The sequence below is a fragment of the Myxocyprinus asiaticus genome, chromosome 41 (assembly GCF_019703515.2).
Source record: "Myxocyprinus asiaticus isolate MX2 ecotype Aquarium Trade chromosome 41, UBuf_Myxa_2, whole genome shotgun sequence".
NCBI classification, from domain to species: Eukaryota; Metazoa; Chordata; class Actinopteri; order Cypriniformes; family Catostomidae; genus Myxocyprinus; species Myxocyprinus asiaticus.
The window spans coordinates 432,501-460,000 of NC_059384.1; the positions used below are offsets into that span (position 1 = coordinate 432,501).

The following is a 27,500-nucleotide window of genomic DNA, read 5'->3' on the forward strand; positions in this document are numbered from 1 at the left end:
TCTCTGTTTGAGACAAACTAGTGTTTTTAGCCAAGTTAACATCTTGTGTCGCTCTGTGAGGATTATTCAACTTCTATGCACTGTATACGGAAAAAGGCATATCGTAACTTATCAGGATTCATCAGGATTGCCATAAATACTCATATAAATGGACACGATGCCAAGGATTACCACTCAAATAATTCAATTCAAATATAGTCACACTTCTGGTTTACATTTTATCCTACAAACCCTAAATATCAGCAGTGAAGAGTTGATCAGATCAAGTTCAGATTCCATCTTTTGAACGACATATTCTTTGTCTTAAGTGAGTTGTTTTTAATTAATTAGCTGGCAGCTCCAGGGTTAAAAAGCGAAAGGGTTAAAAAGCTCCAGGGTTAAAAAGCGAAAGGGTTAAAAGGCAAAAAGTAAAATGATTGGTTATTAGTATTGGCTCAGAAATTCATATTCATGTTTCTTCCTTTGCTGTGTAAATACACTACAAAAAAAACACAAAAAAAAACAAACATTTTCTTAGTGAGTATTTCTGCATTATTTTCCAGTAAAAAATATCAAAAACTTCTTAAAACAAAATTCGTTTACTGTACTTGTGAAGCAAAATGACTATATATTTTGTCTTGTTTTCTGAGAAATGTAACACAGTTTAGTCATGTTTATAATTAATTCAAGAAAAAACTATTTGTCAAAGGGGTCAGAAAAAAACTTGATTCAAAGGGAAAACAAGCTTATGTTTGTTACTCCATTGGTAAATAGTTTTTTCTTGATTTAAGCATAAACCCTACCAATTTTGGTATGATTTCTCTGAAAACAAGACTTATTATCTTACACCATTCTGCTTCTCCAGTCATTTTTTCTTGTTTTAAGGATCGTTTCGATGTTTTTAATAGAAAATAAAACAAAAATATTCAGTAATTGTTTTTTTTTGCAGTGTAATGTAAAGCAGTCCTGTGGAAATATCTGTCATGGTATAAATTAAACAGCAGAATCTCTACTAGCTGACACAATTCTTCTTTCTGTGGTGCAGTATATAGTGTCATACCGACCGGCTCTAGTCTGCAGTAATACTCTCAGAGTGTCAGTGCAGCTGATGACTGGACCATTATGATTCTGGGAATGTGACTGACAACAGACATCCAAACTAACTGCTGTAGAAAGACTTTATAATATACAATATATTTTTATATTGACTGTCCACGCTAATAGTGTGATTTCATATAATAGTGCAGTACAGTATGTGTATTCAGATGGGTGTAAATTAATAAGAACATCCTACAGTGCACTTTAAGAGAGAGAATCAAAAGTAAACATACCTCCATCTAGACTTCGAGACATTGTGTAACGTTTGCTGGAGGATCGCTCGAAATACGGCGCTGGACGAACTATCTGAGAACTGGCCCGTCTCGTCTGAGCCTGCGTTCTGCCGCTGTAGCGAAACTTGGAACCAAGTGTGAGGAACTTCTTAGGTGGCATTTCTGGAGAAACCAACCTGTTGAGAAAAACTTTTTAAAACCTCCAGCTCAAAACCAAAAAACTGGCCCAGTTGATGGAAATATAGACAATTTAAAAAGTCATTAAAATCAAAGTACAGAGAAATTATTTGCATTAATGGATCATTTTAATGCGTCACAGCAAACACATGGTGCAGTTCTTACCTAAAGAAGGTGTGGTGCTCCACACAAACTTTCCACAGTCTCTTGGCTGCTCTGTGATTGGGTAGTTTAAAGCCGATTGTGCTTTCAAACTGTTCGAACTGAACATATAAAACATATGTTCTATTTTCAGTCCACCTCATGAAGTACCATCAAAATGACAAATGCAAACTACAGCAGAAGTGTTTATGTTTGGAGTTCTCACCTCGCCCGGCCGGATCTTGATGTAGAAGTTATTGCGTTTGTAGGAGATCTTCAGGACTTTGGGCCAGGCGAAGCGGTTGATGCGAAGTCTGTCACGGTAGACGAGGAGGCCGGAGGAACACACGCCCAACATGATCTCCACGCCCTCTGAATCCTGACAAATGATTGGATTAGAGAGGTGCTAGTCATCATTCTAAACACCAATCATGCACAAATGTCTGGCTTCTGAATGAGTCCTTAAATATATGAATGATGATTGAATTAAATATTTCAATTTTCTCTAGTTCATGAGTGAAGATCAAACATCTTTGGCTTGTCTGGTAAATGTAGTTGCAGTTTTTTGGAACGAGTACAAAAATACAAATAGAATCATCTTGAACTGATTTGCTTATTATGATAGCTTGACAAAGCATTCTAACTAACTAGCTGGCTAACTAACTAACTAACTAACTAACTAACTAGCTAGCTGGCTAACTAACTAACTAACTAACTAACTAGCTGGCTAACTAACTAACTAACTAACTAACTATCTGGCTAACTAACTAACTAACTAACTAACTAACTAGCTGGCTAACTAACTAACTAACTAGCTAGCTGGCTAACTAACTAACTAGCTGGCTAACTAACTAACTAACTAACTAACTAGCTGGCTAACTAACTAACTAACTAACTAGCTAGCTGGCTAACTAACTAACTAACTAACTAACTAGCTGGCTAACTAACTAACTAACTAACTAGCTGGCTAACTATCTAGCTAGCTGGCTAACTAACTAACTAACTAACTAACTAGCTAGCTGGCTAACTAACTAGCTAGCTGGCTAACTAACTAACTAACTAACTAACTAACTAACTAACTAACTAACTAGCTAGCTGGCTAACTAACTAACTAACTAACTAGCTGGCTAACTAACTAACTAACTATCTGGCTAACTAACTAACTAACTAACTAACTAGCTTGCTAACTAACTAACTAACTAACTAGCTAGCTGGCTAACTAACTAACTACCTAACTAACTAACTAACTAGCTAGCTGGCTAACTAACTAACTTACTTAGTACCTAACTAACTAACTAACTCATCTAGTTTTCTATAAAGATACATCTGAATACTTTATATCACACAAGAATCATGTGGGGGAAAATGGGCACAACTCACATCTCTAATGGGTATTTGGAGAACATCAACTGGACAAAACTGAATCATGAACAATGATGAAGCTTTTCTAGATGTTTATTGCTCAGATGTTGCTCTTTCATAGCTCAGGACACTTAATTGAGTCATCAGTTATGTCTAATTTACTATAAACATTGTCTCAGATGTTTCTCCTAAAATTCCTTTGGAGAAATATAAACAGACACAAATGAGTCAATTGTTGACATACAGTAAGTGTATAGAGCTATAAAACTAATGTGTGTGGCATAATTCAGATCATTTGCTCTTGTGAGAATTTGATGATAAATGTTTGAGTTCATATTGAGATCTCTGATTTTTGATTGCAGACTAAGGTATCTTAAGCAAATCAGAGCACAGTTTGAGACATTGTTAAGATCTCTCAACTCAAAAGGAGACACATGTGAGATTACTGGAGCCTTTTTCTCAGGAGATGCAGAAGACTTCAGCAAAATTCTCCATTTCATCACATTGCTGTCTCTGAGAAAGAGTTGAGATAATAAAGAGATCTCATCTATGACTTTTCTTTGCTATGGGTAGGGCTCTAATCTCCTGTGATGTACGGCCATGTGACAGGAAGAGGTTTTCTGTTTAAATGTACATGGGAAATCTGAAGGTAAAAACAGTCTTTGCACAGACAATGACTTCAGTCCATGCACAAAGACAGGTCAGACAGGATTAACACACACACACACACACACACACACACACACTCAAACACACACACACACACACACTCAAACACACACAAACACACACACACACATTCAAACACACACACACACACACACACACACACACACACACACACTCACACACACACACACACTCAAACACACACACACACACACACACACACACTCAAACACACACAAACACACACACTCAAACACACACACACACATTCAAACACACACACACACACACTCAAACACACACACACACACACACACACACTCAAACACACACACACACACACTCACACACACACACACACACACACACACACTCACACACTCAAACACACACACACACACACAAACACACTCACAAACACACACACACACACACACACACTCACACACTCAAACACACACACACACACACTCAAACACAAACACACACACACACTCAAACACACACACACACACACACACTCACACACTCAAACACACACACACACACATACACACTCACACACTCAAACACACACACACACACTCACACACTCAAACACACACACACACACTCACTCACACACTCAAACACACACACACACACACACACACACACACACACTCAAACACAAACACACACACACACATACACACACTCAAACACACACACACACTCAAACACACTCACAAACACACACACAAACACACTCACAAACACACACACACACAAACACACTCACAAACAAACACACACACACACACACACTCACACACTCAAACACACACACACACACACTCAAACACACACACACACTCAAACACACACACACACACACACACACACACACACACACACACAAACACACACACACACACACAAACACACTCACAAACACACACACAAACACACGCACACACACACACACAAACACATGCACACACACACACACAAACACACACACACACACACACATACACACACTCAAACACACACACACACACACACAACACACACACACACACACAAACACACACACACACAAACACACACGCACAAACACAAACACATACACACTAACACAAACACACACACATATATATACACACAAATGACGCTTACCTCTCCTTTAGCTGGAGAGAAGCAGTGAAAGAATCGTCCTATCAACTAGACCATCAGTAGAGAAGGAGAAAAGAAGATCGGCTGATCTAACCGAATGTCACGCACACCATCAGTCATTCATCTGTTTTATTGTTTCTCTTTTAGGCTTATTAAAGAGATAGTTCAAACAAAAATGAAAATTCTCTCATCATTTACTCACCCTCATGTCATCCCTGATGTGTATGACTTTCTTTCTTCTGCAGAACACAAATAAAGATTTTTAGAAGAATATTTCAGCTCTGTAGGTCCATACAATGCAAGTGAATGGTGACCAGAACTTTGAAGCTCTAACAAGTACATCAATGCAGCATAAAAGTAATCCATACGACTCCAGTGGTTTAATTAATGTCTTCAGAAGTGACATGATAGCTGTGGGTGAGAAAAAGAAATATATATATATATATATAAAGTCCTTATTTACTATAAATCTCCACTTTCACTTTAGTTTTTGCCGATTTGCATTCTTCACACATATTACCACCTACTGGGCAGGTAGTAGAATTTATAGTAATGAAGGACTTAAATATTGATCTGTTTCTCACACACAGCTATCATGTCACTTCTGAAGACATGGATTAAACCACTGGAGTCGTATGGATTACTTTTATGCTGCCTTTAGGTGCTTTTTTGAGCTTCAAAGTTCTGGTCACCATTCACTTGCATTGTATGGACCTACAGAGCTGAAATATTCTTGTAAAAATCTTCATTTGTGTTCTGCAGAAGAAAGAAAGTCATAAACATCTGGGATGACATGAGGGTGAGGAAATGATGACAGAATTTTCATTTTTGGGTGAACTATCCCTTTAATGACTAAATGTGATGATATGAAACATCATCTGTGCACAAATATCGGCAGAGATCAGATGAGTTTAGAGTTTAGTTTTGAAATGAGGAGGCGGATTGCCATGTCAGGGTTTGTTTTTTAGTTTTTTTTTAGTAAAATGTAAATTCATTTTTCAGGTTAAACCCACACAGAATTCTGATGTATCAAAATATATGATCAAAAAAGTCATATACGTGCACAAATATGCAAAAAATATAAAAATTCAAAATACTACACAAATGTCTGTTTTCATAAATTTCCCTATATTACAATCCAATTCAAATAGGCTATGTAGCCTACATACACTATATTGCCAAAAGTATTCGCTCACCCGTCCAAATAATTGAATTCAGGTGTTCCAATCACTTCCATGGCCACAGGTGTATAAAATGAAGCACCTAGGCATGCAGACTGCTTCTACAAACATTTGTGAAAGAATGGGCCGCTCTCAGGAGCTCAGTGAATTCCAGCGTGGTACTGTGATAGGATGCCACCTGTGCAACAAGTCCAGTCGTGAAATTTCCTCACTACTAAATATTCCACAGTCAACTGTCAGTGGTATTATAACAAAGTGGAAGCGATTGGGAATGACAGCAACTCAGCCACGAAGTGGTAGGCCACGTAAAATGACAGAGCGGGGTCAGCGGATGCTGAGGCGCATAGTGCGCAGAGGTCGCCAACTTTCTGCAGAGTCAATCGCTACAGACCTCCAAAGTTCATGTGGCCTTCAGATTAGCTCAAGAACAGTGCGTAGAGAGCTTCATGGAATGGGTTTCCATGGCCGAGCAGCTGCATCCAAGCAATACATCACCAAGTGCAATGCAAAGCGTCGGATGCAGTGGTGTAAAGCACGCCGCCACTGGACTCTAGAGCAGTGGAGACGCGTTCTCTGGAGTGACGAATCACGCTTCTCCATCTGGCAATCTGATGGATGAGTCTGGGTTTGGCGGTTGCCAGGAGAACGGTACTTGTCTGACTGCATTGTGCCAACTGTGAAGTTTGGTGGAGGGGGGATTATGGTGTGGGGTTGTTTTTCAGGAGCTGGGCTTGGCCCCTTAGTTCCAGTGAAAGGAACTCTGAATGCTTCAGCATACCAAGAGATTTTGGACAATTCCATGCTCCCAACTTTGTGGGAACAGTTTGGGGATGGCCCCTTCCTGTTCCAACATGACTGCGCACCAGTGCACAAAGCAAGGTCCATAAAGACATGGATGAGCGAGTTTGGTGTGGAAGAACTTGACTGGCCTGCACAGAGTCCTGACCTCAACCCGATAGAGCACCTTTGGGATGAATTAGAGCGAAGACTGTGAGCCAGGCCTTCTCGTCCAACATCAGTGTCTGACCTCACAAATGCGCTTCTGTAAGAATGGTCAAAAATTCCCATAAACACACTCCTAAACCTTGTGGAAAGCCTTCCCAGAAGAGTTGAAGCTGTTATAGCTGCAAAGGGTGGGCCAACGTCATATTAAACCCTATGGATTAAGAATGGGATGTCACTTAAGTTCATATGCGTCTAAAGGCAGATGAGCGAATACTTTTGGCAATATAGTGTATATGTCCAAATATATGAACTATAGGGCCCTATCTTAAGCGTGCAAGCATTAAGCACAGCGCAATGCCTTAACTTATAAGTGCAAAGTCAATGGGCATGGCCATGAAGTGTTGGTATTTTCCTACAAGCGAGCGCTAAGTCTAGGCGCAAGTGGGTTTGGCGAAATCGCCCGCGCAATGGAGGTTCTTCTCCAGCACTATTATATAGTCCATTCCCTCAAACACCAGTGATATATACAAAGACAGCACATGCATAAGAAGTTGGTAGTGTAAATGTATTGTATGCAGTGAATTAGAAGAATAGAAATATGGATTCACATTATTTGGTGTGTCCTTGTTAAATGGGAACACGTTCCTTTTATACGCATGGAAAATGTGGTTCAGGATATGGATGTACACTCCGTTAAATTATAGAGAATGTAAGTATTATTATGGAAGAACAAATTGCACTTTGCGCCACTTCATTTACATACAATACACCCACAGAAGCACAAACACTCCCACCATGCCCATTTGCCCTTTGCGCTGGCATGAAACTGCATCTAGAATTAGCGTTCTCACGAATGCTTTACGCACTCACAAAAATAGAGACCATAGTTTTATATTTATGTTTATTGCCATATATCAGATTTTTGTATAGGAGGGCATTTGAAATACCTTTTATCTTACGCTGTTAATAAACATACAGTACTGGGGCCTGTGTATCTCAGCGAGTATTGACGCTGACTACCACACCTGGAGTTCGCTAGTTCGCTAGTTCGAATCCCAGGGTGTGCTGAGTGACTCCAGTCAGGTCTCCTAAGCAACCAAATTGGCCCGGTTGCTAGGGAGGGTAGAGTCACATGGGGTAAACTCCTCGTGGTCGCTATAATGCGGTTCTCGCTCTCGGTGGGGCATGTGGTGAGTTGTGCGTGGATGCCGTGGAGAATAGCGTGAAGCCTCCACACGCGCTACATCTCCGTGGTAACGTGCACAACAAGTCACGTGATAAGATGCGCGGATTGACGGTCTCAGATGCGGAGGAAACTGAGATTCGTCCTCCGCCACCTGGATTGAGGCGAGTCACTACGCCACCACGAGGACTTAGAGCGCATTGGGAATTGGGCATGAAAAATTGGGGAGAAAAGGGGAGAATTTATTTTTTTTTTTTTAAATAAGCGTACAGTACTTTTAGTTTTGTATGTTAATATTAAAAGATTATTTATTAAGTCAAATAAAAAACTAATCAATATCTACTATTGATAACACCACTGAAAACCACTGAAAACTAATCAAGTCATCTACTAATGATAAACACCACTGGTGATGGCACAGACATGCATCTTTAAGAGCGAGTGCTCACTAAAGGCGTATGAGACGCAGTCCTCCTCAGAGTTTGACAGAGTTGCTTTAGAAATATAACTGCTATACACATTACATGAGCTCACATTTCGTAATATTTTCTTTTGTTTTATGTACGCACAGTTGATTATTTTTCTCATCCTCAGACCACTGATATAACTGCATGCTTTGTCAGCAAGAACTATTGAACTAAACATTTATATAAGACCAAATGTGTGATTGTCAATATTTGGTCACAGTCGAGTGTGACTCAGTTTGACTCGCTCGAGGCAAAATCACAACACTGACAGATCGACTGACACCAGAAACACACACAACAATAAACACTGAACAGAAAACACTGATTTAATATCTCTTGTGAGGCGTCAGTGAGTGTTTTAAAGGCTCTGGATCCATCTGTATGTGCAGATATACTGTAGTGTGTGTGATGATAATAATACAGACACACGTGTATTAAAAGATTATCATTTCGTTTTATTGATCTCACTTAAAGATTCAAACAAATCAAAGGAGATCTTTGGGCTGACAGTTATCATTTATCTGTCCTGTAGAGAGAGGTAAACACAACTGTTCTGAGATCAAAATGGTTTGTGTGTGTTTCGCTTGTACCTTTGCATGATGGAGGTCGACTCCGTACATTGACAATTTCTTTACATTCTCCAGGAAATGCATTTCAGCTTCTGCTGGTGTCATTCCTCTGAGAGAGAGACAGAGACAGTCATGAGTAAACAGTTCATTCTGTATGCTCTGGCTCATATATAAACACTATAAAACCTTTAATCTGATACGATTTATTCTGTTTTGACTTCTGTTCTTTAAAGTCAACTTGAAGCGGCTTTCACAACTCATGTGTGACACATTTCCAATGAAACTGAATATTCAGTGGGAAATGACGTAGAACAGGTCTTTGTTTTAGCCATTGAGATTTGATAGGATGGAAACATGTTCAACGATGATATTACTGGTTAAAGTCTACATAATTTCTAAATTCGTAATACATTTCTCTAGACTTATTGTGATACTCTGCCTCAGAACCGACTTTCTTTTTCAGCTGACGTCATCAAGCCCTCTTTATTTTTCATCCACCTGTCATATAGAGACACTTCACACCATTAACCCTTTAAGCTCGTATGTTTCCCACGGGGGGAAAAAATTATCGTCACAATATTAATAACTACAGTCTTGACTAACACAAAATAGGTATCATTTGAAAGCTTAGAAGCTCTACTTTACAATGCATGTAGACATTATGACCAAAACTGAACAAATGCTTTGAAATTTTCAGATAAATCAGAAGTGTTTTGTTTTGATCATTTATAAAACAATCTGCACTGTACATATTATTCCAATCAGTAAAAACATCAAACTGATCAAATAGTCCATGTGTCATATGTTGTTGGAAAGCTCTCAAAGAGTAGAATACAACCAGCCTATTTGTTTTACTCACAGATAAAAATATAGTGAGTAATAGCTAAGTATATGTCTTTGACAATTATGTTGGTGTTGCTTATATGCCGCATTTTTGCTTAAAACTTCCCGAAAAATAAACGGGACATAAAATATCACGCAGCATTATTTAGAGGAGGTGATTATATTTCAAACGAGTCCACACACAAGATAATCAGATGTATAGATCATTAGATAATCCACATGAAGCACAATGTTACATATGACCACCAGGAGATGGCGCCAAATACATGACACAGACTCAATGATGACTCAAATGACACAGAATGAAACTCATTCTGTGAAATCTCATTACTAAAATCATGTCTGCATGCTATGCAAACCTTTAGTCATTGTTGTGTTTGCATGTGTAATTAGTTCTTATGTACAATTATTATGTTTTATTTGTTTGGAGATGTTTTTAGACAGGTTTAGGGGGTTTTAGACATTGAGATGTTTTTGGACACTATGATAAATTATTGTTGTAATGCTATAATTTTTGATTGCTTTGTCGTATCAACACAACATTTTTCTCAGATACAGTTGACATCATTGGAAACAAAACAAAAGTAGTTTTTCAGAGCCACATTATTTACACCCAGAGATATATCATGTCAAATCAGAAAAATAGTAAATTTTTGGCTCAAGTTTTTTTTTTTTTTTTTTTTTAGAATGACCTGCACTGATGAATTGTGCACAGTAAGACCAGAAACATGTATTAAGAAAGTAAATAGAGTCAAGTTTGAGGAGAGCAACCTTTTTTCTGAACTTTAAATCATGACCCCTGGTGTGAAGGTCAACTCTCAGACCTTTGACCCATACAGATGTGGTCACATGCATTAAACAACATAAAGTTTAACTGTCACTGTATAATATAGTGAGTTAACAGCACAAACACTAATGTTCACTTGTAGTTCTTGTGCAGGTCCATGATCTTCTCCTCCATCTCTTTGGTCTGATAAGGTGCGAAACGAAACTCGCTGACGTAATCAGCGCCATACTCATCTGGATCGTGATCGCCCAACTCCGACTGCACTGTATACGAGCCCAGAACTGTGTGAGTGGCAAACGAACATGGCAGACGACCCGATACGATATCATCCCTCAACTGTAAACACAGGTAATATCTGACAAACACACACATACAGATTACTACTTTCTTACTTTACTCTGCATTATTTTTATATTCTTTCATTTCTTCTCTGTTCTACTTTTTCACTATTGATATTTTACTTTGATATAATTTGCATAACTTCTCACTGTTTGTTGTGAACTGAACTGAAAGACAGAGTAATATGTAAGAGACAAGTAGGTTGTGTTTTCTTTCATGAGAGTTGAAATTATTCTGACCGTGTAATATCTTCAGAGAGCAGCGTGGGTTCAGGAGGGTAAAACTTCACATTAAAGGAGAAATTCCAGGCGACTCCTGCAGAGAAATGAGAAAAATAATAACCTACAGTCATCTGTCCCATAACTGCAGACAGAAGAGATATTGTGTTCAGAAGAATCATTTACCTCGGATCTGTTTCTTCATGTCTTTGATCGGATCTAACCAGTTCTGAAATCAAACATTCACATTATTTACATCACATGTTCACCATGTTAGTGTTTAAAGCTTCATTGTAAAATAGTGTGATTTTTCCCTTTAAGCTCGGGAGAAATAGAAAAAAATAGATTTGTCAATATATTAATAACTCCAGTCTTGACCAACACCAAATATGTATCGTTTGAAAGTTTAGAAGCTCTACTTTACAATGCATGTAGACATTATGACCAAAACTGAACAAGTGCTTTGAAATCTGCAGACAAATCAGAAATGTTCCGGTTTTTTGATTTATTAAAAAAAAATATGTGCACTCTACAAATTATTGTAATCAGTAAAAACATCAAACTGATCAAATATCCATGTGTCATATGTTGTTGGAAAGCTCTTAAAGAGTAGAATACAACCTATTTGTTTTACTCACAGACAAAAATATAGCGAGTAATAGCTAAGTATATGTCTTTGACAATAATGTTGGTGTTGCTAATATGCCACATTTTCACTTATAACTTCATGATACATAACCGGAACATAAATTAATTAGAGGAGGTGATTATCTTTAAAATGAGCCCAAACACAAGATAATCAGATGTATAGATCATTAGATAATCCACATGAAGCACAATGTTACATATGACCACCAGGAGATGGCGCCAAATACATGACACAGACTCAATGATGACTCAAATGGCACAGAATGAAACTCATTCTGTGAAATCTCATTACTAAAATCATGTCTGCATGCTATGCAAACCTTTAGTCATTGTTGTGTTTGCATGTGTAATTAGTTCTTATGTACAATTATTATGTTTTATTTGTTTGGAGATGTTTTTGGACACTATGATAAATTATTTCTGTAATGTTATAACTTTTGATTGCTTTGTCGTATCAACACAAACTTTTTCTCAGATACAGATGACATGTTTGGGAACAAAACAAAAGCAGTTTTTCGGAGCCACCTTGTTAACACCCATATATAACGTCAAATCAGAAAAATAATTGGAAAAAAGTACATTTTTGGCTAAATTGTTTTTTCTTCAGCAGTTTCTTAAGTTGAGAGTCTCTGAATGTATCATAATCTATATCATTAAAAAATATGAAAAAATATCTTTAAAATGATACCAAACACTTTGGTTGAGTCATAAGCCTTTAATTTTGGGTATGCCACTGAAACCGGAAATCTTAAAAAAAAAAAAAAAAATTCAGAGCTTAAAAAGTTAACTTGGAAATAAACTGAAAGTTTCAGGAATATTGAAAGACTTAAAATGAAGAAATGTTGTGAAAAGATGAACACAAAATCTTTCAGATTTTGCATTATTTCTAAGTGACTAATCAAATGTAATAAATTAGTAACTCCAGTGCATGCTGTTAATAAATACTAAAACATTCTCAAATTCATGTGCATTTTCCACTGAAATTATTATTCTGTTAATATAATTTTTTTTAACAGATTAGCATTTTCACTAGCGGTCTCAGACTACACTAAATGTGTGTATGTACTTTATATATGTATATGTATATATGTATGGATTGTACCTTTTGATTTTCTACATCGCGGAATGTAATACCATAGTAATCTTTCTCCAGCAGGTTGAGATGTTCACAGACTTTATCAAACAGAACTTGACCTTTATCATGCTTCTGTACAGAGAGAAAAACTCCAGTCAAACACATCTGAAGACCTGCTGAATATTCACTCATTGACTTGATTAAATGCTCTAATTAAACAAATTGAACCATTAGATTGAAAACTGAAGATTCAGGACCCTTGTCATGGTGCAGTTGTAGAAACACTGAGAAAATCTCTTGTCTGCATTAAATTCATATTCAGAATCAAAGCAAATCTTACATGTGAAAAAACTGCATTTCTGTAGGTATTCATACATTTGAAATGAAAAGTTCCATATGATGCAACAGAGAGTCAATATGAGAACGGAAATAACAGAAACTGACTTGCGCTGCACAGCAAAACACGTTTAATTGAAAATCAGATTGATTATTTGTAGGTTTAATCAGGGTTAGAAATTAACTTTTACATTAAAGGAGTCATGACATGCCTTTTTTTATTATTATATATTCCTTGAAGTTCACTTATAATCTTAGTAAAGTTTTTTCGATCTATTTGTAAAACATGATCAGTTTCTACCCTCATTTTGACCCTCTGTCAGAAACACTCTGTTTTCGTGCTACTTCTCCTTTAAGACTTGAGAGTACACGCCCACTGTTCTGATTGGCTCTCTGCTCTTGATTGACCTGCTCTGCTCACTGCCACTGGGCGGGGCTACGGATGTGATTAAAGGTAAAGTAGGCGATGACTTGTTGTTGTGGAGGCGGTCAGATGCAAATGTCTAAAACAGTGTGATATCACAATGTGGACGAAGTAGAGGACGAGTCGTTTTGGCAGCTTGGTTTCAACAAATGCTGTTTCTGCAGTGAGAAGGAAGTTTTGAGCTCTGAAACTTACAGGGCTCTATTTTCGTGAGCGCTACGCCAAAGTCCACTGTCGGCCATCTTTGGGATGCTCTTGGGAAGCTATTTCCAGTCATGCCAGTGCAGCTCATATCTACTTGAATTTCGGGAAACACCGAAATCTCATAAACGGTTGGTCAAGATTATGATGAAAGAACATCAAATCAGCAATAAAATCTGACAACACTGGAATCATAAAATGTTCTTCATTACCTCAGACGACGCTGAGGTAAAAAAAGCGAATTTTTCCTGGTTTGTATAGTTAATGCACATGCGCATTCTCAAGTTGATTGACTGATTGACAGGTGATGTCTGTATCTAAAAGGTGATTGGCTTTTTAACTGTAAGGTGAGACTTCCTTTCTACATCCGTTGACCGTTGGGCATTCCAATTTCTCCCACTCATTTAAATAGAATTGGACAGTCGCTGCTAAACAGTCTCTGGCTACACACTACGTCTGTGCGCAATGTCTTATCCAATTTTCACTAATTCTAAGTGACATTTTTGTGCCAGCGTAAAGCGCAAGTGGCATGGGTGGGTGTGTTTGCGCTATCTGGAGATGTATGCGTGCAAACTGTGGGTGTATTGTATGTAAATGAAGTGGTGCAATGTGCAGTTTGCTATTTTCCTGAGAAATAAGTCATTGCACTGAGACGTTTCAAAAGCGCTTCTTATCTCAGTGCAAAATCTAAAATCAGTTCCTGAATTTGCAGTTTGGAGATTTCACCAGCAGCTGCTAATAAAGTTCATGTCCACTCTTAAAATTTAGAGGAACATTAAATTAAATCCCTGACGATCGCTGTTGAAGCCGTTTTATGAAGAAAAAAAAATATTATGAGATTGTGTTAAACTATCTAATGGTCATGGCTTATTTTTCAATTATTATCATTATGTTTACATATACAATTGTATTTATGATCTTATTTATATTGGTATTTTTCCACTTGTTGTCATAGAGTGACGTTTAAGTCACTGCAAATGGAGCCGGTGGAAGAAGCTGGAGAGAGTAAAATGTTTGGATTTGGTATGACTTCATTATTTTGATTATATTTTCATATAGTTTGAAGTGTCATTTGAATTTAGAAATATATTTGACTTCCTATAGATAGTCAAGTTTGATCATCTTCTCGGCGCTCCGCCAAGGCCCGCGTTGAGCCCTGGCGGGGACGATACGAGGACCTCACTAAACCATCCAATCGGTAGTAGCGATGGGCGGTGTGTACAAAGGCCAAGGACTTAATCAACGTGCGCTTATGACCTGTGCTTATTGGGAATTCCTCATTGATGGGAAATAGTTGCAATCCCCAGCCTCTCGGCACAGGGTAGACACACGCTGATCCACCCATTGTGGTGTGCGTGCAGCCCCGGACATCTAAGGGCATCACAGACCTGTTTGCTTCATCTCGTGTGGCTAAACGGCACTTGTGCCTCTAAGAAGTTGGTGAAGTGTGTTCCGATACAATCACTGTTAATACTAGCCATGATTTGTGTGTCAGTAGATGAAAATTATTAATTATACTTAAATTTTCTATAATTTAAGGGCGCATACATCCAAATCCCAATGAGAATCACACTTTCTATGCATAGGCTATAAAAGAACGTGTCACTGTCATAGAAATATGCCAGACATTCATCAAGGATGCAGTCACTGCACAAAAGAACATAAGTCCATATTTCTATTCTTCTAATTCATTGCATACAGTCCATTTACACTACCAACTTCTTATGCATGTGCTGTCTTTGTATATATCACTGGTGTTTGAGGGAATGGACTATATAAAAGGACGCAGATGGTGCAATAACCAGAGAAGAACCTCCTAGTAATCTTTATCCAACAGATCTAATAAAACACCGGGACATAAGTTGTATACTGAGTCATCTTTTACTCACTTTCTTTTGTGTATCCAAGCATCATTCTTAAACCAAAAGTTAACATATACTGCCACCTAGTGGCTCTCTACATTTCATCCACTATCGCTGCATCCCTCCTTTTACTTATTAACCCCCCCCCCAATCTAATCTATTCATCTATTCACCCATTTCTTAAATGAACGGTTTAACATACATACTCTCAGAGTAAACTATAGTACTTCAAATTGAATACTTTTCAACACTTTTAATATTATTTTTCTACACTAGAAGGCCAGGGTAGACTGCCTGGACACTTCAGAGCATGCTGAGGAGATTATTCTGCCCCTGTTCTTGACAGCAGCTCACTACACTATATTTTAGAGGTTCGTTTTTACAGGAGGCCAGGAAACCCTTCCCGACCAGGTGATGTATTCTCCTTCTCTAGACTGCACAGACCTCTCTGTTGCAACTGGCATTTCAGGGTTGCTGCACCCAGGAAGGACAGTCAGGTGAGCTCTGTTTTGATGGCAGCTGCCTTGGTCTGTTTCTATGTCGTAGGACCTGGGAGTTTTGGATGAGCCTTGGACAATTCCAGTTGTCCGTGCTGTTCTTATCCATAACCTTCCATCCTGGTTCAAAAACAGGTAGGTTTTTCGCTCGATGTCTTGTGTCAAACAACCTCTTCTGTTTTGCTTTCAGGTTTTGTCCCTTCTACTGAAGTCCTCCAGATTTGGCCACCTAGGTTCGAAGTTTGCAGGCACAGTGGGGACCGTGGTTCAGATTTGTCTCCCCATTAGGATCTGTGCTGGACTTGATCCCTGGGCCAGTGGAGTGGCTATGTACGCCAAGAGTGCTCTTTACTTCTGCTGAGGAGTAGCTTGACTGTACGAACTGCTCTCTCAGCCTCTCCATTGCACTGTGGGTATCTGGGGCTTCTTGTCACATGTTGAAACCCATAATCCAGGCAAATTCAGATGATGTGAACTGAGGGCTATTGTCCGTCATGAGCATCTCTGGCACTCCGAATCTAGCAAAGATGACCTTGAACCTCTCAACAGTTGTGGCTGTTTTCAGAGTGGGTAAATTTGCAACCTCAATGTACCTCAAGTAATAATCCACAATAACTATGTAGTGGTTATTTTTCCACTAGAATATGTCAGCTGCGATCTTCTGTCACGAACTTGCTGGTAGCTGTGTGAGCATTCTAGCTAGAGGTTCTGTTTGAGAGAACTGGCAGCACATGTCACACCTCTACAAGTTCACAGATGTCCCTGGTTATCCCTGGCCACCACAATGACTGTTGTGCTCATGCTACACACTTACATACCCACTGATGACCTTCATGGAGTTTTTCGAGCATCCCTTGACACATATGGTTGGGGATTACTACTCTCTCCCCTTTCATTAGTAGGCCATCAGCAGTGTGACTGTCATATTGATCAAGCCAGTATGGAGAGAGGTGATCTCGGATGTTTCGTCAATGTAAAGGCCAACCCTTTATTGTGTAAGCACTTATTTGTTTGCAGATTGTGTCTCTGTCCTGTTTTTCTCTGATTTGATCAAGTTTTGTTTTGGAAGCTGGTATGTTTTGTAAGACATGACTGATGTAGACATTACACTCCCTCTCCAATGTGCTGTCACTTTTCACTGATTTTTCTAACCCAAGGGGGGAGCGAGAGAGTGCATGTTGTTGTTGTTACATTTTGCTTGCCTGGGACATGTATGATCTTATAGTTGAATCTGAAAAGTCTCAATATGAATGGAAGGATCCTTGGGGGTATGTCATCCAGCCCCCTGGAGCCCAGTAGAGAGATTAATGGCTTGTGGTCTGTTCTGATGGTGAACTCAAGTCCTAGCAGATACAAACTCTAGCAGAGTCGGTCACAAGCCCACGTCACAGCCAGAGCTTCTTTCTCTATTTGTGCATATCTTGACTCTGCTGATGTCAGACTCCTTGATATATAAACAACCGGCCTCCAATCTCCATCTTCTTGCTTCTGCAGAAGGACTGCTCCAAGCCCATATGATGAGGCATTGGCAGACACTATGGTTTCTTGGTTTGGACTGTACTGTGCAAGAACTGGAGGAGAACTGAACTCTTTTTTTGTTCTTTCAAAAGCTGCTTTCTGTTGAGCATCCCATGTCCATGTATTATCGGTTCTCGCAGGGGATTCATGAGGGTGGGCAGGTGTGGCGAAAATTTGCCCACATAATTCACCATTCCCATGAAGCGTCTCACATCTTTTGTGTTCTGTGGCTCCGGCATGTCAGTGATGGCACAGATTTTATCTGGGTCAGCTTCCACCCCATTGGCGCTTATGACATGACCTTGGAACTTTACTTTCTTCACTGCAAACTCACATTTTTCATTGAGGGTGAGCCCTGCTTTCTCAACTTTCTTAAGCACTTCAATGAACCTTTCGTCATCAGCATGACACACTGTGCCCTTAGTGCCTGTGATAATCTGGGAAATCCTCAACTGAAAATGTTCAGGTGCCGACGAAATCCCAAATGGGAGATGTTGGAAACAGTATCGCCCGAACAGGGTGATGAAAGAGGTCAATGGCTCTGATTCTTCATGCAACTGGATCTGCCAGAAGCCTGATGTGGCATCAAGTTTAGAAAAGACAGCAGCGCCTTTTAGTTGTGCCAAGGTGTCATCAACAGCTGGCAGGATATGTCTTTCTCTGCACACGCTTTCATTTTAGTTTTGTAAGATCCATGCAGATTCGGATGTTACCATTAGGTTTCGGCACCACCACCATCCCTGCGCACCACTCAGTCGGCTCTTCTATTTTTCTTATGACTCCCAAGGATTCCATGCTTAGTAGCTCCATTTTGACTTTTTCAACTAGAGGCAGCGGGACTCTTCATGGTGTGGCGAGTGTGTAGGGGCTTGCTCCATCTACTAATGTGATCTTGTAGCTCCCTTGCAGCTTACCCAGCCCAGTGAAGACACTTGGGAACATGGCTTTGTACTCAGATTTAGCTCCTGTATGGCTGGGAGTCCTAGTAATGGCATTACTAGATCAGCTTTGATGAACAATTCTTGATTTGTTTTGTTTTCACCTTTAGTTATTTCAGCTTGAGTCTCCCATCTCTGTTTTTAGAGTATACAAACTAAGGGATGGCTCCCATGAATGCAACATCATCAGGCAATTCATCCTCAACTATGGCCTCAACCCTCTTGACTGATCTGCACACTGATGCAAAGTGTCCTGTTTTCTTGCATTTTCTGCATTCAGCTTCCTTAGCTGGACCTGTTTCCATGTATGGGTGCCTTTCCCACACCTTTTGCATGTATGTTGTAGGTATTATATGTTCTGTTGAGACATTTTATGTGTGTGCCCCGTTTATTGCTGTTGACAGCTTTGACTTGCCTTTCTCTGTGTTGATATTGCATCCACATTAACAGCTTTTTGTTCAGGATTTTCACGCTGTCTCAACAATGGCTGTTGCTTTTTAACTTCCACTTGCTGTCTCACTTGTGTTATCGTCTTAGCCAACGTCAATTCAGGGTCTAGTTATAATACTTCCGACAATTTCGAGTCTCTGATTCCAACCACACTGAACTTGCAATGTTGTGTGTGTTTGTGTAGGTCTGTAATGAAGTTTTCAGCCGAATCTCCTACCTGTTGACATCTACTGTTGAATTTTGAAAGTTCGTAAATCACATTGTGCTTGCCAATGAAATGATCTGCAAATGCTGTCCTTACAGTACTGTAATATGCTCGTTGCTGCTCAGTCAATGGCAACGTATTAAAAACGTCACCGCTTTTCTCTTCCATTACATAAAGTAGCGTATTTACCTGATAGCCTTCGTCTTTATCAGCCAACCTCAACGCAAGCCTGAATCTCTCGAAGCATCTTATCCATTTTATCCATTGTGCGCATGAGCTCAGCTCGTCAAAGTTAAAGTTACCAGGGGGTGCCAGTGAAAATATCTGGTCCATCTTCTACAGTCTTCTGACGCAGGTCCAGATTGTCACTTCTGACTCCATGTAGTAAACTTTATCCAACAGAACCAATAAAGCACGGGGACACAAGTTGTATACTGAGTCGTCTTTTACTCACTTCCTTTTCGTGTATCCAAGCATCACTCTTAAACCAAATGTTAACATATACTGCTACCTAGGGGCTCTCTACATTTTATCCACTATCACTACCTCAGAATTAAATTGCACTTGACCCAGCCCATTAGCGCTTTGCATGTGCAATTTCACCAAACCCACTTGCACTTAGACTTAGTGCATGCTTGCATGAAAACACCAAAACTTCATGGCTATGCTGACTGACTTTGTGCTTATGACTTAAGGCTTAATGCTTGCGCTCTTAAAATAGGGCCTAAAGTGTATTTTTATAGTACAATGACACTTTTATATGTCAAAAGATTAAGGAAAATTTGATTCTTCATGTCATGACCCCTTTAAGGGGTAAAATTTGCCCACTAGATTTAATTTTCATTATTTACATTTATGAGGGCAGATTTGTTTCTGAACTATAATAGAATGTTAAGAACTGTATCAGATGTTACAGTTAAAAATAGACTAATTCGTTACAGGGGCATTTTTTGCTCGAACATTTTGAATTATGTGGTTTGGTTGCTGTGGTTCCAGTCGAGCATCTTTTATATGTGACACATGTCTCACTCACCTCTACCACACAGGTGTAGTCGGAGCCGTCCAGCAGACTGATTTTGCACTGCATGTTTTTGGGTTTCCTGCTCACTTTCAGTGGAGAGCGACTCACTTTACTGGACGATGACCAATGTGAGGTGCGGTCGTCCTCGGGCGGATGGTGATCAGGTTTCCCTTGCAGGACTCCGCCCCCCTCTCGCTCTCCACCCTGATCAACAACACAAAGCCCAAACATAATCAATTAAACAAACCTGAAACCTGACAGGAAGTGAGCAGACTGAAGATGATGTCATACCTGCTCTTTTCTAACAGGTGTGCTGTGTGCAGCAGCAGGAGGTAGCTGGTTGTCAAGGGGCGGGGCCGAATGGGGCGGAGCTGCACTGGCTCCCTGCTGCTCTGATTTGCTATCTGGTTCTGTCGTCATGTCAAATCAAACTGTGACGAGATGAAAGATCAACACAGATGAGAAAAGATCAATCTCACTTTATATAATCTATGCAAACTTTATGTATGTTTATGTTAATGTTATTTCTATATTATTTTATACAAGATATGCATCCTTTTTGTTTTCTCCCCAATTTGGAATGCCCAATTCCCAATGCGCTCTAAGTCCTCGAGGTGGCGTAGTGACTCGCCTCAATCCAGGTGGCAGAGGACGAATCTCATTTGCCTCCACGTCTGAGACTGTCAATCCACGCATCTTATCACGTGGCTTGTTGAGCGCGTTACCGTGGAGACGTAGCACGTGTGGAAGCTTCACACTATTCTCCACGGCATCCACGCACAACTCACCACACGCCCCACCGAGAGCAAGAACCACATTATAACGACCACGAGGAGGTTACCCCATGTGACTCTACCCTCCCTAGCAACCGGGCCAAATTGGTTGCTTAGGAGACCTGGCTGGAGTCACTCAGCTCACCCTGGATTCAAACTCGCAAACTCCAGAAGTGGAAGTCAGCATCTTTACTCACTGAACTACCCAGGCCACCCCAAGATATGCATCCTTATATCATAAGTGACTCATGAGCAGAGAATTCTAAGTCAAAGCCCAATAAATTAATAAAGATGAGAAGAGGGGAACCAGATGAAAAGACCTTCATCACATCAAACACAGCGAACAGGAAGCCAACAGCTGCATTTCCTGTGCTACATCACAATCCGGCTTTTATTTCTGAAGAAGGATAAAAATAGATTCTGCGTTTGCGTGTGTGGCGTCTCCTTGCATGTGTTAAATGAAGATCAGATGATGTTGAAGAATATTAAATTCATGATACAGGAAGCTTTAGTAAGTCAATGTGATTCTTTGTATCTTGAGTTAAAACATTATTCCAGAAGAGCAAGTCTCTGTGCATCTCAAAAGACTCCAATAATCTCACACCTGTCTCCTCAAGAGTATCACAAGAAATATACAAAAATGTCTTGAGAAATCTGTTCTTACATTTACTGCCAGAACTGACTGTTCCTTTGTGAACGGACCCTCAGACAAAAACCCAAACATCAATTAACTGCAGCATGCATGAGTGACGGCCAAGTGACGACATGTACTGTATGCGACATGCAATAATAATAATAATAATAATAATAATAGTAATAATGCAATAATTCACAAGAGACAGTCATCATGTCCAGCTATCCGTCACAACATCGGTGGCACAACGCTGAGCTCAACATCTATACAGAGACGAAACATTTATATTTCAATACACCAGGCACCACAAAAGGCCAAATTCATATTGACATTTGTTCCACATGAGCAAACAAAAAGCTTTCAGTCTCGATCCGTGAGTGAGGAACATTTCCTATCGCACTGTGAAATTACATGTGGATTATTAAGAAATGTCACAGACCAAACATAACCAGGAATATGAAAGACCAATCTACAAAAACCTTTCAAGTGTATGAATAAATTAAAATTGATTTCAGATTTAGATTGGAGCTTGTTCACTAGTGTAAAGAATATTCAATTATTCATTCCCACAAACAGAATTTGCTGTTTAATATGTGAGTTGTCCTTGACATTAACCATTTAAGCTCCTTTTAAAGGTGTTTTATTTTGATTTTTTTTTAAGTTTTATTTGGAATGCCCAATTCCCACTACTTAATAGGTCCTTGTGGTGGCATGGTTACTCACCTCAATCTCAGTTGCCTCCGCTTCTGAGACCGTCAATCCGTGCATCTTATCACGTGACTCGTTGTGCATGACACCGCGGAGACTCACAGCATGTGGAGGCTCATGCTACTCTCCACGATCCACACACAACTTACCACACGCCCCATTGAGAGCGAGAACCACTAATCACGACCACGAGGAGGTTACCCCATGTGACTCTACCCTCCCTAGCAACCGGGCCAATTTGGTTGCTTAGGAGACCTGGCTGGAGTCACTCAGCACACCCTGGATTCGAACTCGTGACTCCAGGTGTGATAGTCAGCGTCAATACTCGCTGAGCCCCTTTAAAGGTGTTTTTAAAGTTTTCCTGTGTCAGTGGCATACCCAAAATTAAAGGCTTATAACTCGAAAAATGAAACAAGGAGCATCAAGTGTTTAGTATCATTCTAAAGAAAACTTTTCACATTTTTTAATGATATAGATTATGATACATTCTGAGACTCTAAGCCTAAGAAACTGCTGAAAATCACAAAATAAATTGAGCCAAGCATTTACTTTTTTTCTTATTTTTCTGATTTGACATTATATATCTCTGTGTGAAAATAAGGTGGCTCTGAAAAACTGCTTTTGTTTTGTTCCCAATCATGTCAACTGTATCTGAGACATTTTTGTGTTGATATGACAAAAAGATTTCCTGTTGACCATTTCATTTTCTATTTAAAAAGGAATAAAGAGATTGGGGGAAAAGGCTACATTTTTGTTTTCCTTCAGTGTTAAAGAAAATTAGTTTACGCCTTGAATCTTTGATACGCACATGTGAGTGGCACTGAAACGCCCCTTTCATCTGATTGGTGAACCCGCCCCTTCTTCTGTACTGCCTTAATCCTATCAGCCAATATTAGAGTTGGGACTGCTCTGCAAATTTGTCTCAATTTTCATTAAATATTGTCCCAAGCAAGTTTATTTTTGACATTTAATAATATATTTACTAAATGTTCATCCAGGCTGATTTTACACGCCGTGTCCCACGTCCCGACGGACTTACAGTATGAATCTTAGCTATCAGAATTTTATGTCCACTCCACTCCATGTTCATGATGCCTAAACATTAATTTAGCATTCGCTTTTATCCAAAGCAACAGAACATTACATTTATCAATGGGACATGGCACTACAGTCACTACAAAATCATACAATGTTATTAAAAATAAAAATAATATATAACAGACCAACTCCCAAGTGGTGTGGCTTGTGATCTCTCACGCATCGTCCATTAGAGGCAACACCTCGCAACAACACCATGATGTGCCAAGCAGTAAGATTCTAATACATGGCATGCATAGTTTACAGTTAGTGGTGGTTCAGGACAATATTTAATGAAAACTGAGACAAATTTGCAGAGCGATCCCAACTCTAATTCTGACTGATAGGATTAAGGCAGTACAGAAGAAGGGGCGGGTTCACCAATCAGATATAAGGGGTGTATCAGTGCCGCTCACATGTGCGTATCAAAGATTCAAGCCGTAAATTAATGTTTTAAACAATGAAAGAAAATTAAAATTGAGCCATTTCCCCCTTTCTCTTTATTCTTTTTTAAATAGAAAATGAAATAATCAACAGAAAATGAGTTTGCATCTGTTTATTCTATTCATCAGTGTTAAAACCAATAAAGAAGAAACCGCATTTTTAGTTTTTCATTTTTGGGTTTAAAAAGTAAAAAAGAATGGACGCAAAAGTACACGGACCGACAAAGCAATCAAAAGTTATAGCATTACAAATTTACCATATTGTCCAAAAATGTCTCAAAACAGATAAAAGGGGTTTTTGATTTCTGAATACAGAGTTTAAAACTATTCAGTTTAATGCTGTTTTGATTCAGACTGATTTGGGAATTAATCACTTAGACTAATAGATTTGACTAATTCATTGAACTGATGTAAAATAATGACTCAGTAATCGAACTATGACTTCCAAGCAAGTTTTACTCTAGACAAGAGCTACAGTATATCGAGCTCATTAATATGTATGTTCACTATAGAAATTTCCATGACTTTTCCAGGCCTTGCAAACACCAGTTTAATATTCCCTGATATTTCTAGGTTTTGCATGACTGTAGGAACACTGCTTTGTATTTTGGAGTGAAATGTGACCCCAATATGTTTTTGTGAGATGCAGTCTAATATATGTAGGTAGTTTTGCTTCCACTGATGTCGTTAGACCGAATAAAAAGCAAAGAACTGAGCAATAACAGTGACAATGATCTAAAACAGAACAATCATCTAATCTAGGGTGAGTGCAGCTGCGCTCTCATTACCAGAGAGAATTCAGTCAGAAATAGAAGAAATCTTCATGAGACGTCATCGAAGGACAGACAGCTGAACAACACACTTAAACTAAAGCACTCTAGTCACTCTGACATAATTTCCTGTTTCCTGTGAGATGTGTTGCTGCTGTCCGTGGTGCTGAAACACTCACAACAAACAACAACTGAAATAACAAAGTCTTGTTGAATCATGTTGATTTATCATAATGAAGAACTTGATAGTATGTTTTTGTAGATGTTTTTCTGTGTCTTCTGTTAGCTCTCATGTGCTTTTACTATTTACACTACGTGTAAATATCACCTGCCACACAGCACGGCTATTTGCACTCCAATAGTCTAGTGGAAACACAGAACTTAAAGACAAACTTCGTCCCTTTATGTCTTCTGAATGAATTAATAGATTTCAGAAATTAATTAATAGAACTTTTCTGTTTCTCCAAACTCACGCTTATCAGTTGCACATGATTTTAGTTCTTTAATCTTCCCATTCTGTCAAAATGACAGATAATGGTTATTTTTAGTGCAACCTCTGAAAGTGTCTAAAAATGTGGCGCTCTTGCACAAGACACTGTACAAACATCGAGACATGGGGCTACGTCCGTCTAGTGCAAGTTTACATAGGAAAGCAATTGAAAAACAGCGTGAACAGTATGAAAAGCCCCCAAGAAAACTGACAACCACGTGTGGGCCACTGACAATTTCAAATGGGCCCATGGGCCACCAGTTGAATAGGCCTGGTGTAGGGTGTCTGTGGGACTCTAAATAAATAACAACTTCATAATAATTACTTTATTTATATTGCACATTTTAGCAATTTAGCACAAAGTGCATCACCAAACATAAAATCAAAACACACTCAGTAAAACATAAGGTAAAAAATGACAAAGTAGTAAAAGCAAGTTTATACAAATGAGTTTTTAAATGAGTCACAGATTCAGCAGATCTAATATCACAGGGCAGGCTGTTCTATAATCGAGGGGTGTTCACTACAAACGCTTGATCACCTTTTGTTTTGTATCTGGATCTTGGAACAGCCAACAGTTCATGACAAGATGATCTAAGAGGTCTAACTGTTTCATAATATCTTAAAAGTTCTACTAAATAATCAGGCGCCAACCCATGTAATGAATTATATGTAATTAATAAAATCTTAAACCCTAACATAAATTGGTAACCAATGCAAAGAAGCTAAAACTGGAGTAATATCAAAAAGTGTCAAAAGTCTAACTGCAGCATTTTGCACTTGTAGCCATGCTAAAGTGCGTTGATTTTCAGTTGTAAACAGTGCATTACATTAATCAAGGCGAGGAGAAATAAAAGCATGAATAAGCTTCTCTGTATCCCTAAAAACCTTGGAAATGTTCCTTAACTGATAAAAACAAGACTGAACTAACTTCCTGATGTAATATTCAAAATGTAAATTTGTGTCAAAATAGATGCCCAAATTTCTCACCACCTGCTGAATATTTTGGACAACCTGATTAAGTGCTGGCTCAATCTGATTCTTTTTAAAACCATGACCGATTATGACAACCTCTGTTTTATCAGTATTTAACTGCAGAAAATTACATGCCATCCAGTTTTTTATATCCATTATACACTCTTGAAGAGCATTTAAACAAGACAGATCATTAAAAATTAATGTTGTGTTTTCAAATCACTGAACCAAGAGGTAACATATATAGAGAGAAAACAAAATTGGCCCTAACAGTGATCCTTGCGGAACACCAGAGCTTATAGCTGAAGAGGAGGACATCTCATCTCCAACAGACACTACAAATTTCCTATTTGACAAGTAGGAAACAAACCAGTCAAAAGCCACCCCAGATATTCCCACCAGGGTATGATATTAGCACCCGCCAACCGCCAAATGCTGGCATTTAATGCACATTAGCGGGTAATTTTGCTCATCTACCCGCCACTGTGGCAGGTGACCTGTAAGACATCTCGGAGTGTCATACAACAAGAAATTCCATAGACACAAAGACACACACTTGAAGAAACACACTTGAAGATATGTTGAAAAACAGACGAAACAAAAGCTGTCAATGCGCATGTCTGATTCTGTGTATTCAGAGGGAAACTTCTTTCACTGGTGCGATGGTGCTCACACTGTGTCTTGTAGGACTCGCATATGATGCGTTCTCTCTATTTCTTTTCTGTCAGTCATCTCAGGACAGTTTGCAATAATAGTGTCGTGTATGAATGCTGTATATGATCTCAGACCATCTCAGGAGATATACGCAAATGACATACAACAACATTGGGACTACAGGCGAATTGTCATATGTCATGATAATTCAGTACAGCCTCAGAAATGGTTCTTGAACAAGAAGTTTCTCTTTTGAGCTTGTATATATACTATACAGTATATATAAGTGGCTGGTAAAAAATCAAAGTGGCTGGTAAAATTGGGAATTCACCTGCCACTGTGGCTGGTGGCCAAAAAACATTAATTTCATACCCAGATATTCCAACCCATCTCTTCAATGTTTTGATTAAAACTAGTGCAAAAAAGATGCTTTTTGTTGCTATTTACACTTA

The 27,500-nt window shown here is 39.0% G+C and overlaps 1 protein-coding gene across 4 annotated transcripts in view; it reads right to left on the minus strand.

The window, feature by feature from the left end:
• The window catches only part of LOC127431907 (band 4.1-like protein 3), a 66,607-nt gene that overhangs the window by 37,710 nt on the left and 1,397 nt on the right, over positions 1–27,500 (minus strand). For all 4 annotated transcript variants that reach the window (XM_051682556.1, XM_051682555.1, XM_051682554.1 and 1 more), the window contains exons 2-11: positions 20,816–20,955; positions 20,537–20,728; positions 13,100–13,204; positions 11,536–11,578; positions 11,371–11,446; positions 10,929–11,147; positions 9,184–9,271; positions 1,855–2,007; positions 1,653–1,750; positions 1,311–1,486 (exon numbers count right to left, since the gene is read on the minus strand). In XM_051682556.1, the coding sequence (XP_051538516.1) occupies positions 1,311–1,486; positions 1,653–1,750; positions 1,855–2,007; positions 9,184–9,271; positions 10,929–11,147; positions 11,371–11,446; positions 11,536–11,578; positions 13,100–13,204; positions 20,537–20,728; positions 20,816–20,944 (1,279 nt within the window). In that variant the 5' untranslated portion in view covers positions 20,945–20,955. The remainder of the gene's footprint in view (positions 1–1,310; positions 1,487–1,652; positions 1,751–1,854; positions 2,008–9,183; positions 9,272–10,928; positions 11,148–11,370; positions 11,447–11,535; positions 11,579–13,099; positions 13,205–20,536; positions 20,729–20,815; positions 20,956–27,500) is intronic.